This window comes from Bos mutus, chromosome 17 (assembly GCF_027580195.1).
Source record: "Bos mutus isolate GX-2022 chromosome 17, NWIPB_WYAK_1.1, whole genome shotgun sequence".
NCBI classification, from domain to species: Eukaryota; Metazoa; Chordata; class Mammalia; order Artiodactyla; family Bovidae; genus Bos; species Bos mutus.
The window spans coordinates 5084104-5101717 of record NC_091633.1 but is presented as its reverse complement, the minus strand read 5'-3'; the positions used below and the strand labels follow the sequence as shown (position 1 = coordinate 5101717).

At 41.2% G+C, this 17614-nt stretch overlaps 1 protein-coding gene across 1 annotated transcript in view; it reads right to left on the bottom strand.

The window, feature by feature from the left end:
* Nucleotides 1-17614, bottom strand: part of TTC28 (tetratricopeptide repeat domain 28) — a 582233-nt gene that overhangs the window by 137670 nt on the left and 426949 nt on the right. Inside the window, 1 exon segment of the mRNA XM_070385930.1 lies at nucleotides 16254-16761. Within this exon segment, the coding sequence (XP_070242031.1) occupies nucleotides 16254-16761 (508 nt within the window).

Here is a 17614-nt window from a genome sequence, read left to right as displayed (position 1 = left end):
CACGAACTGAAGAACACCATCTGTTTTGTTAAGGTTGACAGTCTGAAATTTCTGGTTAAACTCCAGATCTCCCCTTGTTGTGCAGGGCTTGACAACTTTGAGTCCATTACCTTCTGCTTACTGAGTACGGAGCATATTATCCCTCCCTTCAGAGCACTCCAACAGCTGGGCCATGGTATAAGCTGTCTCTGTGTTACTCGGTATTAAATAATGGATTTGATGGGACCTTCCTTTGGAATCAGGGAAACTCAGAGAACTGCTGTTGTTTCAAATAAGTGGCCAATTCTCACATTCTGGCTCAGGAACACAAATCTGTTACTTTTTTTTGCCACTGGGGCCGTTCTGATGAGGGCTTGCTTTACAAGCACATTGGACAGATAACAACAAAGCATTTACTTCACTTTTTAATTGCTCTTGGAAATATTCTAAATGGCACCAATGCAATTTTTACTTGAAAATGAAAGTGTTCGCTTCCCAGAGTAACTTAACTCTTCAAAGGAGGGCAGAAAGGACTACTTTTTGAAATCCCTTGAAAACTGAGAGCCTGTATTCAGGAGCTAACAAAGCTGTTTGAAAGTCAAATGGGGACAGGCTGAGTCAGCAATACCAACTAAAAGTTGCATTTCGGCTTTAATCCAATTCAACAAATGCATTTTCTGCTGTGTCAGAGAGAGCCTTAAGAAGAATTTCTGGAACGACATGCTGAAAATGGTTCTCGATGAAAGCTACTTTTTGAAGGCACCGTGAAATTACCAATTATGCTGAAGAGAGTCTTAAACACTTGAGCCTCTTGTGGATTTCATGCTGGGAAACAGAAGTGAGTTCAGGTTGTGGTCTATGAGTAGCCACATGCATGCCTGGTGTCAGTCTGAAGGTGTACCTGTGTGTGCCTGGCATGAAGTGGGGATAAGTGAATGAGAATGAAAAGAAGCTGTGGTTTTTAAAAAAATGCTCATTTCCAGTTTTTTTCCAGTTAAAATGTCAACTGGTCCTAGCTACTTAAAAATGCAAGAGCTCTCCCTTTCCGTAAATAATTGTAGCCACTCTCTTTATAGAGGCAGGCCACATGACACTGTATTATAAAGATCATGGACTTTAGATCCAGAGAGCTCCGGGCTCAAATCTCACACACTTGCTGTGGGACCTTTAACAAATTAATCTCTCTGTTCTTCAGTTTTTTTTACTTCTAATTGAGAATAATAAGCACTATCTTTCTGAATTTTAAAATGAAACAATGAACCTGCAGAGAAAGCTACCCAAAAAAAAGTGTTAGCAACACTGGAGGCATTCCAAAAGTGAAATGACTTATTGTTATCATGACTTTTAAGCCACTTCACAGGTGTGCTGAAAAGATCACAAAGGCCTTTCATATATTCTCTATGGAACCTGTTATTTGAATACCTAAAAAGTGAAACTAGTATTAGTTTCCTAAGACTAGATGATAAGTGCAGAGGAGAATAAACTGTAAAGTTATACACTTAAAAGTAGAGAGAGTGTGATATCTTAGTGATTTTCTTGTTCAGAAGTAATAAATATTAGGGCTCTTCAAACCTGCACAGAAGGCCTTATTTTAACCATGCTTTGTATACTACTTGGATAAAAATCCAGAAAGGTTAATCTATTAGTTTGCCTGCTTCTCAGACTGTCTCAGTTATCATAGGGCAAAAGACTATGTAAAAGAAAGAAATATCTGCTCAATTCAGTATTCCTACTGACCATAGCGAGGAAAATTAAAATGGTATCATAAAACCTAATCACCACCTGCTGGTTTAACTATTTCTCAAGCTGATTATAGTTTTGGTTCATTTAAAAGCCCTTAGGATCAAGTTCCAGCTTCCATATACATTGTCTTTCCAAGGAAAAAATAAAAGAATTTCTGTTTTTTAAAGTAGTAGAGAGTTTCAGAGATCATTTACACCAATGGGAATTTGAAAATCCAGTATAAAATGTACAGAAACTGCCATCGCTCCCAGGACTAGTCCACCTGTGCTATGGGATCAGAAGCAGCGGGAATTATACCTTGACTTAAAGCAGCAAGGCACGATGGATAAACACAGTCGCTATGAAAGAGGTCAGTAAGCACTTGACCCCCAGACTTCAGTAATTAGTTCCTGGAATTTCCCACAGTGCTTGGCTCTTATCATCCGTATCTATTCAAGATACATATTTGGTGTGGCCACTTACTAGCTAATAGGGAATAAGACCACAAAAAAAACCTAAGAAACCTATCCTGTCCATTCTTGGCATTTATGATTTAGTTGGTAAATAATTATGCTTAACAAGTGCCATATACAAAATGTTACATCACAGATGAACACTAAATTTCCTGGAAGAGTCTGAGAGGCTTAAGGTAATATGACATTTGACTGAAGTCTGAATGAATAAGCAAGACTTCAAAGCCTTGACAGAAGGAGAAGGACTACTCAGGGCAGAAGAAATGGCGTGAGGAAAACCGTAAAGGAAAGACCGAGTGCAGAGGTTCGGAGGAGTGAGTGAGGGGTAGGGTGACAGAAAACAGCATTAGAAACACCAACTGGGGCCAGTTCCTTAGGGAAGAGTTTTCTGGCACCCCCTACCTCAATTAAAATTGCACCCCATATAATAATTTCTGAAGTCACTCAGTACCCCTCCTTTAAGCACTTAAAATGCTTGTTTTATCTACCACACAGCCACTGGCAACAGTTTCTGGCACATAGTAGGTGCTCAAGAAATACTTTCTGAATGTTTAGGGTTATTGAAAAATATATATGCTAGGTGTATATATGAAAAAGTCTCAGTGTTTGCCTTCCTGTCTAGGAAAAAAACAGTTCTTCCCACTGTCTCTCTCTCCCCAAGTCTCCTGTACACTTGCACAGAACATTTCATTCCAACACTGCTGGTCATCAAGCTTGGTGTTAGGGGATGTCCCCAGGTAACAAGTGAGTCTTAGACACCAGCTGGGTGTCCTAGGATTCAACTCAATTCTGACCCTGTTTACCAGGAGCTGGCGTCAGATCCCACAGGTAGGGGCTCAATCTCACAAGACCACCCCCACTCCCACTTCAGATACCAGTCTCAACCTCTGTGCTTCTGACCAACAGGCTATACACAAGAGGTTCCTACAACCTCCTCCTCAGGGTTGACTATTGGCTAGAGAAGCTCACAGAACTCAGGGAAACACAAACACCAGTTTATTAAAGGGCAAGATAAAGGATACAGCTGAACAGACAGATGAAGAGAAACACAGGCCCAACCTTAGGAGGATCCTGAGCGCAGGAGCTTCTCCAGAGGAGTCTCCGTGGAGTTGGGGTGCATCACCCTTCTGGTGTGGGTGTGTTCCCCAACATGAAAGCTCTTTGAACCCCCTATATCAGATTCAGTTCAGTTCAGTTGCTCAGTCATGTCCGACTCTTTGCGACCCCATGAATCACACGCAGCGCACTAGGCCTCCCTGTCTATCACCAACTCCCGAGTTTACTCAAACTCATGTCCATCGAGTCGGTGATGCCATCCAGCCATCTCATCTTCTGTTGTCCCTTTCTCCTCCTGCCCCCAATCCCTCCCAGCATCAGGGTCTTTTCCAATGAGTCAACTCTTCGCATGAGGTGGCCAAAGTACTGGAGTTTCAGCTTTAGCATCAGTCCTTCCAATGAACACTCAGGACTGATCTCCTTTAGGATGGACAGGTTGGACCTCCTTGCAGTCCAAGGGACTCTCAAGAGTCTTCTCCAACACCACAGTTCAAAACCATCAATTCTTCGGTGCTCAGCTTTCTTCACAGTCCAACTCTCACATCCATACATGACCACAGGAAAAACCATAGCCTTGACTAGACGAACCTTTGTTGGCAAAGTAATATCTCTGCTTTTTAATATGCTATCCAGGTTGGTCATAACTTTCCTTCCAAGGAGTAAGCATCTTTTAATTTCATGGCTGCAGTCACCATCTGCAGTGATTTTGGAGCCCAAAAAAATAAAGCCTGACACTGTTTCCACTGTTTCCCCATCTATTTGCCATGAAGTGATGGGACCAGATGCCATGATCTTCATTTTCTGAATGTTTAGCTTTAAGCCAACTTTTTCACTCTCCTCTTTCACTTTCATCAAGAGGCTATTTTATAGTTCCTCTTCACTTTCTGCCATAAGGGTGGTGTCATCTGCATATCTGAGGTTACTGATATTTCTCCCGGCAATCTTGATTCCAGCTTGTGCTTCTTCCAGCCCAGCGTTTCTCATGATGTATATCAGATTACTATTAGGATTTTATAGGCTTTCTCATTTGGGCGTGATCAATTATTATTAAAAACTCCATTTCTAGTTCCTCTCCTAGCTTTGGAGGATGGGGAGGTCAAGGCTGCACATTTCAAGCTTCTAATCATGGGCTGGTCCTTCTGCTCCAATCCAAGAGCCCACCCAGAGTCAATTCATGAAGTCACAGACTTAAGACAGAGGCCTATTTGGGGCGGATGGAGCTGTCTAGGGAGCAGGAATAAACAGATGTCTCAGATGGAAGTGAGGTCTGGGTGTGGGGATTTGGTGTATGGTGGTGAAGGCCATGGTCATGGATTAGGATCAAGAAAGGCATAACATTCCAATTCTACTCTGCCCACAGACAGCAATGTGGTTTTAAAAGTAAACCTTTAATTAAAGTATAATATATAGTCAGAAAGGTATGAAATTTTAAGCATACATTTGAACAAATTTTCAAAAGTGAGCACAGCCATGTAACTACCACCCCAGATCAAGAAGTAGAACAGTACCAGTATCTCTGCAATGCATAAACCATCAAAGGCAATACTGCCAATATCGTATTGGCGACTTAGAGACCTGGAATCTTCACCTGTAACAGGAACTCACCATGAAGAAGAACCACAGACGTCATCTGAATGTCTAGCTAAGAGACCCAGTTCAAATGTTCAACTTTTTCCACTGTTATTTTGATTTTCTCAAAAAATTAATCAAAAAGTAAATTCCTCCAGACTGACCTCAAAACAGATGGATTCCTTAAGGAATGAACATGAGACTAAAACAGAGCCAAATGTTTCTACAAGAAATACCCTGCAAAGCCCACTACAGTCATGTGGCACAGGTCCAACAGGCAGTGTCCAGCACAGATGGCAGGACCTGGGGTCACATCTGCACCCACCATTGCTGGCAAAGCAAATGGCTACACAGGAGCTGCTACAGATGGAAAGACTCAGGGACGGGCAGGTGTGCCAGCGCCAGGTGTGGGTGGCAGGAGCCAGCGACTAAACCTCATTGTGAGGCTCCCCTGCTCACAGCATAGTGCCAGGTAGCACTGCTCACACAGAACAGCCATGCAAGAAGGGCTGAAGGCTCAGTGAATGCCAAAGTGGCAATACCCCCAGAAGGCAGTGCCCACCTAAGTCTGGGAAAACGAAATTGTGTTCAGAAATCAATGTTCTCCAAAGTAATCACTCAAATGTTCCCTTCTGAAGTCCTAACAGAAGTGTTATCAATGCTCAGGACTAGGCTGACTAGTGGGAAATGCCCCCATGGGGGCTTTTGACACATAAACCTATTCAGCCTCACATGTTCATAATCATTTGTGTAAAGAAGAAAAAACCTCCAAGCACTAATTAGAAAGATGGAGCTGTTGTATTTTCCTCCTGATCACCTTATCTTCTTTATTCAGTTCTTGAAGACTCAGCTATTAAAAGAAATTAAGTAATTCATCAAGACCATTTCAATTACCTGCTGCTGATAACATCAGATTACAATTAGCATCTACAAATGAACCAAGTGCCAACTGCCAAGCTGAAACATAAGCTAATTTACTGCTAGGCTCTGCCTGCTGGAGACAGACCCTGGGACCTGGCAGCGAGCACCCACTTCATTATTCCAACCACAGTTCTGCAGCCTCGGCTGCAACCCTCCAAAGTGCAGCGCTGACCAAGATTTACTGCCCTGTCCGTCGCCGCTCACATGTTTACAGACGTGCTATATCTGTAAGCAAATCACAGCTCCCTTTAAATGGCAATGTCTAGACAAGCAGGGTGACAAATCTTGACCTAAAGGAGAGAATAAATATTATTAATATTTATTAGGTACTGATAGGTGTGGGGCGCAGCACAGGATGTGTGTGTCACCACCGTAATGAGGGCCTGAATCATTTTCTGTGAGTCCTCCGGTGCTTGATCAGAAAAACCTCCTGCTCTGGTTGACGCTCTCTATTTTTCATTTCTCCTTTCAAACAGGGAAAGCACTTTCTTGTTACTTTTTTTTAGATGTCTAGAAAAATCTGTTTCAGGTTGTGGGACACATTTTTCCCCTTTTCATGACCTGAATAGGAACTGTTTTGAAAGGAAAGCAGAGGTGTGTGGTTTGGATTCCTACAGCATGGATCTTAACTAGACTTTGACAATCTGTGTAGTCTCGTCTATGAGTCTCAAGTAAGAACTAACAGTTCAATTAAGTGCATGGGGTTCAGAGGAGGCTGTGAGCTGTCGCAGATGACAGCAGGTAAACCTGGGTTTGGAGCTTGCCTCTGCTGCTTATAAACCGTACGATCCTGGGCCAGTACCTCTACTTCTATGCCTACCACAAGGCTCTGTAGTGAAGATGACATGAAATAACATACACAAAGTATCTAGTTCAGTGCGAGTAATCAACAGAAAATAGACCCTCCAGGGAAAGAGGAGAGAGGCCTGCTCCCCCATTGATGGTGCCTGTCCTTCCCGGGGAGCACAGGCTGGGACCGCCGCTCACAGTGGCCGAGGGCCCTCCTGTGTGCTTCTTCTCTCATCTTCCTCTGGATGGAGGGTGGGTGTGGCTTTTCGCCCTAGGCTAAGTAACCTCAGCATGGCTCCCTCTGGAATCCACCCACCATTCCAGCGGGAATGCTCCCTCATGGAAGGATCAGAGGACCGGAATCAGAGACTGGAAGTCTAGACTCAACTCTGCCTCTTACTCCACAACCTTTGGTGAATTACAGACATTCGTTAATCTCTGGAACCTCATCAGTGAAAAGGAATAATAACAATTTACCTCATAGTATACCTCATAAATACCAATCTACTTCATAAAACACAAATGTTATGGAATTACATTGCTGTAGCAAGAACTTCTCTGTGAGGTCTTATGGACCCTTCAGTATCTTAGTATCTTAAGTGGCTATTTTGAAAGCAGTCTCATAAATCATACTGTGGATGTTCAAAGATAAATACCCAATGAGTGTAAATTAATTACTATCTACAATTACTAACATTTTACTTGTAAAGTTAGACCTCTCTCTGCCTAAAGAAAACCCAACATATAAAAATTGCAATGTGAAAAATAGGTAAAAGAGAGTGACTGCCATATGACAGAATTTTTTTCTCTTACAAAAGAAACATATTACAAGAATTTTCAAGATATTGTGTTTTACATGTGTTCACAGTAATTACTTAATTCATAAAATGTAATCAGGAATACGATATAATTAAGGTACAATGTGTGTTTGTTATGTATACAACATGTAATACTGCTCCATCTTCCTATGGGAATTTAGAATTTTTTGATTCACATTGTCAGAGTTTGTAAACATAATTTTTATAAAAGTTATTCAGATGATATTTCTTAAATCCTAGAATTAGAGCAGCTGTGAGTCCTGCTTTTGGTGACCATTATCTTGCTGTACTGTGTGTATACCCACCAGGATAGTTACCAAACTTTTACCAAAACACATGACTCCCACGTTGGTTTTAAAACATGGGGAAAAGAAGCCACATCATTTTATGAGATCTTACTAAATCTTTTATGCTACAGGTCTCTTGAAACCAAATAGATAAAGAAATTTTTAAATCTATCTGGGCTGTGATTTTCTCATATGTAAAATTAATTAATACTCTTGACCTCATAGGTTTGTGGAGATGATTAAATATGAAAATGAATATAAATATGTGACACAGAGCAGATCTCAATATAAGCTTGGTAAATGAAAAACCATAAGCTCTATGAGGACAGGAACTATGCCAGCTTTATTCATAAAAGATAGCACAGTGCCTGTCACATAACTAATGTTCGAGAAATATTTGTTGTGCAAAAGAATAAATGATTAAGTGAGCAAATGAATTAATGAACATGAGTCCCACACTGCTATATTTAAAATAGATAACCAACAAGGTCCTACTGTATAGCACAAGGAACTCTGCTCAACATTTTATAATAACCTAAATGGGAAAAGAATTTGAAAAAGAATAGATGCATGTACTCATATAACTGAATCACTGCTGTACACCTGACACTAAGACATTGTTAATCAACTACATCCCAATATAAAATAAAATAATTCCAATATAACATAAAACAACTCCCATTTCCCTTTCTTTCCCAAATAAGCTACTTTCCAGATATCAGACATCTTTTTGACTCAAAAGGCACAGATATTTTAAATTTTTTAATTATTTTCCATAGATAATTAGGTATTTCACCCTAGGCCCTGTTGAAAAATACTTTTCATTTCTCATGTCTGACCCAATACTAGAAACAGAACCAGCTCTGACACTGTTGTGCATGGGAAGTAGTTTCTGAAATATGTTCACTTCTGTATGTGTTTCAGGGGCATTGTGGCAAGCAAAGTGGTCACCTTCATCCAGAAAGAGAAAGGAAGAAAAAGAAAAAAGGAAGGACGGGAGGGAGGAGCCATCTTTCTAATGCGCCCCCTTCTCACTTCTCTAACTGCAGCTTATCTCAAAGAAAAACAAGAAGCACTGCTGCCTGCCTCCCCCATGAGTGAGAAGATCTGGGACGATCAGAGAAAGAGGACTTGAACTGAGTCCTGACTCAAGTGACATACTTTGCAGCCTAGCAGATTTGACTCCAAACTACCAAAATAAGAACCATAAAGAAGGTTACCAAAAAACCAGACGCTACAGATATAAGATCACGCAACTACTGTTGTTTTGAGCATAAAAAAGACAAGATGAACATTTTTTCAGGCAAAATTTACATTAGCGTTATTTTCACAATTAAGACATACTTAGAAAACACCTAAGTGATTCTTTGTTGTTCATAAGAAACCTAAAGAGTCTAAATCACTTCTATTTGCTTTATTTTAAATCAACTACAAGGTGGATGGTAAATATTGGTACACGCTGACCACCAAAGGGCAAAGATTTCTCATCATCTCCATCTTCTCTTTTTCTCCATCTCCGTAAGTTCTATTGGCTTCTCCCTCAGACATGCACAGAAAGCCTCTAAGGTCAAAAAACCTTCTTAGTGACTCAAATCTCATTCTCCTTGGCTTCTCTGATACAAGTGATATGCCTTCCACATGCTGAGGTTCTCCTCTCCCTGAACTCTACCTGGATCACCTCCACCCTCTGTGATCCTGACTCAGGCTCCCTGACTGGCTTTCCTCTCTTACCTTATAGGTGTCATTAGGATGATGCCATCTTAATACTTGTTTCTAGTTCTATTTGTTCATGTTACATCCAGAGAAACACATACTGGGCATGTCCAAAACAAACATACCACGTTTGATAAGGAACAGGTTTTGGCAAGTTCCGCCTCTCAGCTTTCCTGTTTCTTTCCAAAGGCACCATTATTCTTCCAATCCCACCAAGGCACAACATCTTGGCATGAGCTTTGACTCGTCCAGTCTAATCATATAAACACTTACTGAGTTCTCATTATGTCTAAACAGTTATACTCAGAGATACAGGGACCATGGAGTTGAATGCTATTCGTTCACACATCCATCGCGTTTTAATCCAGTGGAGGTAATTATACAAGTATACAAATAACCATATTTTATGATTAAATAGACATAGAATAAGAGAAATTTTTAAAGTAGACTCAGGACTCAGACAAGGTAAATAACTTTTCTTGTTATCAAGAGAGGGCTTCAAGAAACGAATGGTGTCTGGGATACTACTAAAAAGATAAGCAAACCTTAGACAAGCAAAATAGAGACACAGAAGTTCTTCTAACTGGAAGAAATAGCTTGAGAAAATACATTAAAGCAAGAAAGGACAGCCAGCGGGGCTTGATTAGAGAAGAAGGAAAAGCAGTTTTAGGTAAAGAATATGGACAGAGGAGCAGCAGAATTTAAAAATGGAAACCATGATAGGCCCCATTTTGAGGTACAGTTTAGGAAGGTTGGTCTACTCTTGACATGTGGGATGGAGGACACATGGAGGGAGGGGATGGTAGTGAGGAAAACCCAACTAGTTGGTTATTGCAACAGACTGGGCAACCAGGAAAGGAGCAAGAAAAAAAAAACACTTCAATGAGAATATTTATTTGACAACTGCTAGATTGAGTGTCCGGAAAAGGCAATGGCACCCCACTCCAGTACTCTTGCCTGGAAAATCCCATGGACGGAGGAGCCTGTTAGGCTGCAATCCATGGGGTCGCTAAGAGTCGGACATGACTTCACTTTCCCTTTTCACTTTCATGCATTGGGGAAGGAAATGGCAACCTACTCCAGTGTTCTTGCCTGGAGAATCCCAGGGATGGGGGAGCCTGGTGGGCTGCCGTCTATGGGGTCGCACAGAGTCGCACACGACTGAAGTGACTTAGCATAGCATAGATTGAGTGTCAACTGAAAAAAAGGGGGTGGGGTGGGGTAAGAAATCAAAGATGACTTTAGATTTCTAAGTCAGGATGGTATGACCAAGCTGAATGACAAACCCCTCCCTCCCTAATGTCTGCATTCTAATCCCAGGAAACTGTGGATGTTACTTTACATGACAAAGGGGATTTTGGAGGTATGATTAAGTTGTGGATCTTGAAAAGAATATTCTGGATTACTAAGTGGGCTTGATGTAAACACAATAGCCTTTTTTAAAGAGGGATACAAGAGGAGTTGGGTGGGAAGAGAAGGTAATATGATGACTCAGAGGCAGAGACTGGAGTGGCACACCCTGGAACTGGAGGAAGAGGCCACCAGCCAACAAACACAGGCAGCCACCAGAAGCTGATTCTTCCCTAGAGCCAAGAAACCAGGCTCACTAACGCTGACCTCAGCCTGGTGAAATTAATTTCAGTCTCCTAATCTCCAGCACTGTAAGAGAAACCATTTGTGTTGTCTGAAACCACTAAGCTTGTGGCAATATGTTACAATAGCAATAGAAAATTAATAGAGATGACTAGAAGAATGGGGCTGTGATCAACAGAATAAAAAAGCTAGGAGAAGCAGCTAATTTAGGAAAAAGATATTTCCCATTTGGACTCAGAAACTTAGTCAGATCAGCATGAAAATCAGAAGAAGCATCCACTAGGCAGCTGAAGATGTGAAAACAATCTCAGGCAGCAGGTCAGACCTGGTGAAAACAAGTTTAGAAACAATGTGTGCTGAAGCAGCAGCTGAAGGTGTGGTGGCGTAAATTATAAAGAACAAGATACAAAGAAGGGGAAAGAATCAGGAACAAAATACAAGAACTCCCACATTTAACACATGGCAACACAATGGAAAAGGTCCATTAAAAATAAAGTAGGGAATCGGAATAATGACACAGAGGGAAGCCCAAGAGGGAAAGTGGGCTAAAAAAAGCAGGTGGCTGAAAAGGATATACATCATGATCCAAGTTTTTAAAAAAGGACCAACCTGTGCACACGTGTGTATATTTACATATGTGACTGTACCACTGTGTGTTTGCGTGCAGAATAAGAAGGTTTGGAACGAGTCTCACCAAGTTGCCAACAGCAGTTAGCTCTGAAGAGTGTGGCGGAAGAAAGAATGTAAGGGGTGCACCTCTTGTTTCTACTTTATACCCTTTCATAGTGTAAGAATTTTTAACAAAAGTAAGTACCACTTTTGTAACTTTTCTTTTTTTTTTCCCCCTCTTAAAGAAAAGCCAATGAAGATGGTACAGAAAGAGCAGCCAAGAAGAAATCAGGACAGTGGTGCTTCCCAGAAACTGAAGGAGGAGAGAATTTTACCAAAGAGTAAAGCCTGCCAAATGTTGTGTACTGATTAGGGAAATTTAGAGGTGAGATCAAGAGATCTTTCAACTGAGCCAGCAGGAAACCACCGTTGATCTTTTTCAGGGTACAAAAGGTACATATCAAATTGTAGTGGGTTAGGAGTCTGGTAGGCTACAGTCCATGGAGTCGCAAGAGTCGGACATGAGTTTAGGGACTAAACCACCACCAAACATGAGTCCATCATAAAGGAAATCAACCCTGAATATTCACTGGAAGGACTGATGTTGAAGCTGAAGCTCCAATACTTTGGCCACCTGACGGGAAGAGCCAACTCATAGGAAAAGACCCTGACGCTGGGAAAAATTGAGGGCAGGAGAAGGGGATGACAGAGGATAAGATGGTTAGATGGCATCACTGACTCAATGGATTTAAGTTTCAGCAAACTCTGGGAGATAGTGAAGGAATGGAAGCCTAGTGTGCTGCAGTCCATGGGGTCGCAAAGAGTTGGACATGACTGAGCGACTGAACAATAGCAAAACAGATAGGAGGAGTTCCACTTCCAGTAACAGAGGAGCAGCTCCTATCAGACACACCCACCTACAGATAACAGTTAGAGTCTGACAGGGGGCAGGAGGGTTGGTGTGGAAGGGGCAGGGGGCTCGTACAGAGAGGGAAGGGGAAGGAACTTACCTAAAAACATTGGTGTGCAACCAAAAGCAATGAGAAATTGTTAGCAAGGTTGGAGTTGACTCTTTGCAGAAGGGAATGGCATTAGGTCAATTTCCCATTTTTGAATTGCCAGAGGGCATTTTGTGGTGGCAGGGACCAGAGGGCAAACCCCACCAGAGCTATGTGGTGAGACTAAAACTCAAGTATATATACACCATCTTTCTGGTTTGAAAACACAAAGGCAAAATCCCAGAGAGAGTCACAGTGGGGAGCCTTGAATTCTGAGTATAAATTCTACACAAATCTCTGTTTAACTCATGAAATACGCATGTGTGTGTGTGTGTGTTAGTCACTCAGTCATGTCCGACTCTTTGTGACCTGTATGGATTGGGGCCCACCAGACTTCTCTGTCCATGGAATTCTCCAGGCAAGAATACTAGAGTGTTGCCATTCCCTTCACAGGGGATCTTCCCAGCCCAGGGATCAAACCCAGGTCTCCTGTCTTGTAGGTAGATTCTTTACTGTCTGAGCACCTGGGACCTAAGCAGCTCCATGAAAACTGAAAGACTGAACAGAGATTTCAGCTGCCTGAAATCACAGGGAAGACAGAATCTGGAGTTTGAATTAAGTTAACTGGTAAAACAACAACAAAAGTCAATACTGCTAAGAAAACTATATCAGAATCCAGAGTCTTTCTAAAATATCACTGACAATGTTGGATATAATTCCATATCTAAAAGTACATTAAAATGTGACTAAAAACTCGAAACAAAAGGCAATCAATGCACAACTCTGTGACTATACTACAAACCACTGAATCACACACCTTAAAGGGATAAATAGTATGCTATGTGAATTATACCTCAGTCAAGCTATTAAAAAGTAATGACAACAACAGGCAATCAAAAGGGTGTAACTCTGAGATGATCCACATGGAACTAGAAGCAAGATTTTATAAGCTTTTGTAATAACTAGAGCTGCCTACAAGAAGGAAAATATACATGTAATGAATAAACACATAAATCTTAGGAAAACTGAAATATTAATTAAATGAACCAAATGGAAATTCTAGAGCTAAAATTATTATATCTAAATTTTAATATGCACTTACGCAGTAAATAATTAACCTTGCCCAGAGAGGTCCAGCCTTTACCCTTGGCTCTCAGAGGCACTCTATAACCCTTAGACTGCCCAGTCTAAGAGTCTTTGTTTACCTGAGGGCACTGGCCATGCCAGACAGTGGATGCTAACAATATATAACCATCAACTACCTTGACCAAAACAGCCCCTGCAGAGACACCCACTGCAATACTACAAAGTATGTTCTCTGACTACAATGGAATTAAACCAGAATTTGATAACAATAAAGTAGGAAAATCCCAAATGTTTTAAATGGTACTTCTAAACAACACAGGGTTTAAAGGGAAATCATAAAATATTTTGGAAAATAATTTAAACCCAATGAAAGCAAAAACATATCAAAAATTATTGGATGCAGCTAAATCAGTGATTAGAGGAAATTTTATATTTTTTAATGCTTGTATTAGAAATAAGAAAGGTCTAAAATCAATAACCTAAATTACAACCTTGAGAGGCTAGAAAGAGGACCCAAAGAAAGTGGCAGAAAGAAAATACTAAAAATGAAATCAAAAAAATGAAATTAAAAAATAAGACAAGCGATAGAAAAAAAATTAACAACAACAAAAGTTGGTTCTTTAAAAAGATCAAGAAAATGGATAAATCTCTAGTTAGAATAATCTAGAAAAGGGTGAGGGGGCTATTGTACAGGTATAGAATACAAACTACCAATAACAGAAATGAAACAGGGCATATCCTACCAGCATTAAAAGGAAAATACAGAAGTATTACAAACAACTTTATGCCAATAATCCAACAATTTATATGAACAAAGTCTTTGGAAAATACAACTAATCAAAATGATAGATTTCTGACACAAGATGAACTGTCCAACAGGCACAGCCTTCTCTACTCCAGGTTCCAAGCCCTCCAGCCTCTCCTACATGCCACTGCCCAACTTGTCTTCTTGAAACATCTAGTCAGTGTTCTCCCTCCTACATTACAAAATCTTCAGGAGTTCCTGTTCGCTAGCAGTTCCTTGCCTACTTTTCATAATAATCTTATAATCTTCTACCATCCTCTAGCACATTCCTGAAGGCTAATCATGCCACTGTCCCTCAGACAGGCCAACCTATCATATCAAGTTCCTTGTATCACATTCCCCTTGCCATCAATGCCATCCCATTTCTGGCCAAATCTCAGCTATTCTTCAAGGTTCCCCTGGGTGCCATGCCCTCCAAGAAGCCTTCCAGACTACTCCCACTCCTCAGGGACTCCCTTCCGGGAATCTCATGGCAACAACATCATTAACTCTGCTCTGTAGGGAGTCCATCGTTGCCCTGTGGGTTAGTCTTATTTTACCAACTAAATTACAAGTTCTTTGAGGCCAAGCATTTTTTTTTCAAACTTCTCTATCACTTGAGGCAATTATTCCAGGATTCAACACACAGTAATGATTCAATAAATACCTGAAATCTGTTGAATGAATATATAATACCAAGAACTTATTTCTACAGTTTTTATCAGACTCTCCAGGTTCTCATTCTGATCTCATCTTCAGTGTCATCTTCAGGGATTTGTCAGACTTACTCTAACAACCATATTAATGAAACGTATGGTTACAGTAAGTGGAGGCAGAGGGGAAGAAGAAGTAGTGCTAAAATTATATGCAGAGAAGTAGGGTTTTGTAGGTCACATAAGCAAAGGGGACTGAGTTCTATACTGCACTGCCACTACCTGCTAAGCGTGCACTAGTGCCAACAAGCTCACTGTCTCCTTGTCCTCTCCCACCCTGACTTCCTGCGGCACAAACATAGGCTCCAGGCTCAAGGACGACTTCAGCTTATACCTCTGAACACATCTGTTCTCTTGGTTCATTATGTACCCACATCTGCTTGGGTACAGAGAAAAGCTACCAATATCTTCTAATAAGTAGCCAGACACTAATACTTATCACCTCTTACCATTCCTTATAAATTCATCCAAATATATAAAGGGCTTAAAACTGTAACCAAGTATTGGAGTGGCTAAAAAATTCATTCATCTTATTCATTCATTCATAACATCTTATGGAAAAACCCAAACAAACCTTGTGCCCAACCCAGTGTGTGTATCAAAACACACTGCAAATTTCTTAAATTTTTCAAAAAAAATAATAATAATTATACATTTATACTAATACTGTATCACTTGTGAATATACACACATTGAGAGGAAAAAATACATTTCCTTCGTGTTAAAGTCACCAAGTAAAGAAATCTCTCTAAACAAAAATCCTCTCAAATTCCTTTCCACTGATGACTTCCTAGCAGCTTCCCTTTCATTTAAACCAAACGTAGCTTTATATCTGCATTTCATTCCCCTTCTCTCTAATTAGATAAATCTGCTCGCTCTTCTCTCTAGAAAGATTAAAAGGTTGGGGTGTTTTGTTTTTCCAGTATTTCAGCATTCTAACGCTCACAGCGCTGGGATGACAGAAAGGATCCTTTGATTTAGAGCAGGCAGGCTCCAAGGAAATATATCTGAAGGAAAAATATAACACAAGCAAGGAGGACTACTGAAAATAAACACACAGATTCCTGTCAAAGATAGTGGGTCACTCCAGCAACTTCCAGTCCACGGCCCTGACCCTGGTCCCGCAAGGAAGCCTGTACTTACCCAGATTGGAAGATGCTCGCCCCTCTGCAGCCCGGTCCTTGAGATCCTCAGCAATGCCCAGCTGCTGCTCGTGGTACTGTTTGGCCCTCTCCAAATCCTGCATGCACCTGGCAGCGTGGCCCAGGCCAGCGTAGGCCCGCATCTCAATGGCCTTCTCCATCAGCTCCTGCGCCAGCTCCAGCACGTAATTGTGGTAAGACATGGCCTTGTCAAAGTTCCTCCTGTAGTGATAGGCACTGCCCAGATTGCTGTAGGCCCGGGCTTCTTCTCGCTTGTTCCCCAGGTCCTTGGCTATCTTCAGATGCTGCTCGTGGCACTGCACAGCATTCTCAAAGTCACCCATGGCAATATACACAGCTCCCATGTTGCCGAGTTCTCGGGCTTCAGAAAGCTCATCTTTGGATTGCTTGGCGAGAAGAACACACTGTTTGTGACTGGCCAGTGCATTGGGGTAATCTCCAATGGCTGTGTACACGTGGCCCAGACTGCTCAGGGCTGATGAAGCTGCCTGGAGAGAAAGGATAACGCAGAGAAAAGAAAGCACATCAGAAAATGGCTTTGGTTTGTTTCAGCAGATAAAATGTTTGAGAGTTTGCCTGTAACCATCCAATATAATTTCCAATGGTGTCTCTATCAGAGGTCTACAGACGTATGCAGAACTGAAAAACAGTGCTTCCACTCAGCAAGTTCCTAATAAAAGACAATGGCAATTTAATCAGTAACTTCCAATACCGAATCTCACAGAAACAGGTTGTGTGTCATATAACCTTCATCTTAAAGACTTGACATTTTTAATATTGTGATATTATATCTCTGTTAATAGCTATTAACCTCTGCAGTTACAAGGAAATGTTGAAGAAAATCAAAATTAATTATTACATGTAATATAACACAGGACATTCATAGGAGAACTCCATGCACGGCTCTTTGCACTCCTGGGCATTTCTCAATTCTTGTCTTCTCCCAAAGCAAATGGATACACTAACAGCAAGGGAGATATCAGGAATGATGACTGATAATTCTGTGACCCAGGACCCACTGGAGGGTCCTGTTCTCTTATCTTTGCCCTCTCAGTGTGACTTCATCAGTGCTGGCTGTGGTGGAGGGCTTAGATGAGATGAGAACCAGAGGAAAATGACAGTTACAACTGCATCTGTGAATGGGGTGGTCCCCACGGGGCCTCCCCACCGCTTTTGCTGTTTATGCTCTGCTGTTCTTGTCTCTAGCCTCTTCTGGCCTCAGCCTCTTTGCAGAAAGATGCTATCTTTCTGGTCGCCTCACACTGCTTGCCACTCAAGCAGTTCTTGTCTGAAGAAAAGAACATGACCTCTTTTTTGTCTTAAAGGTTTTAATGAAAATGC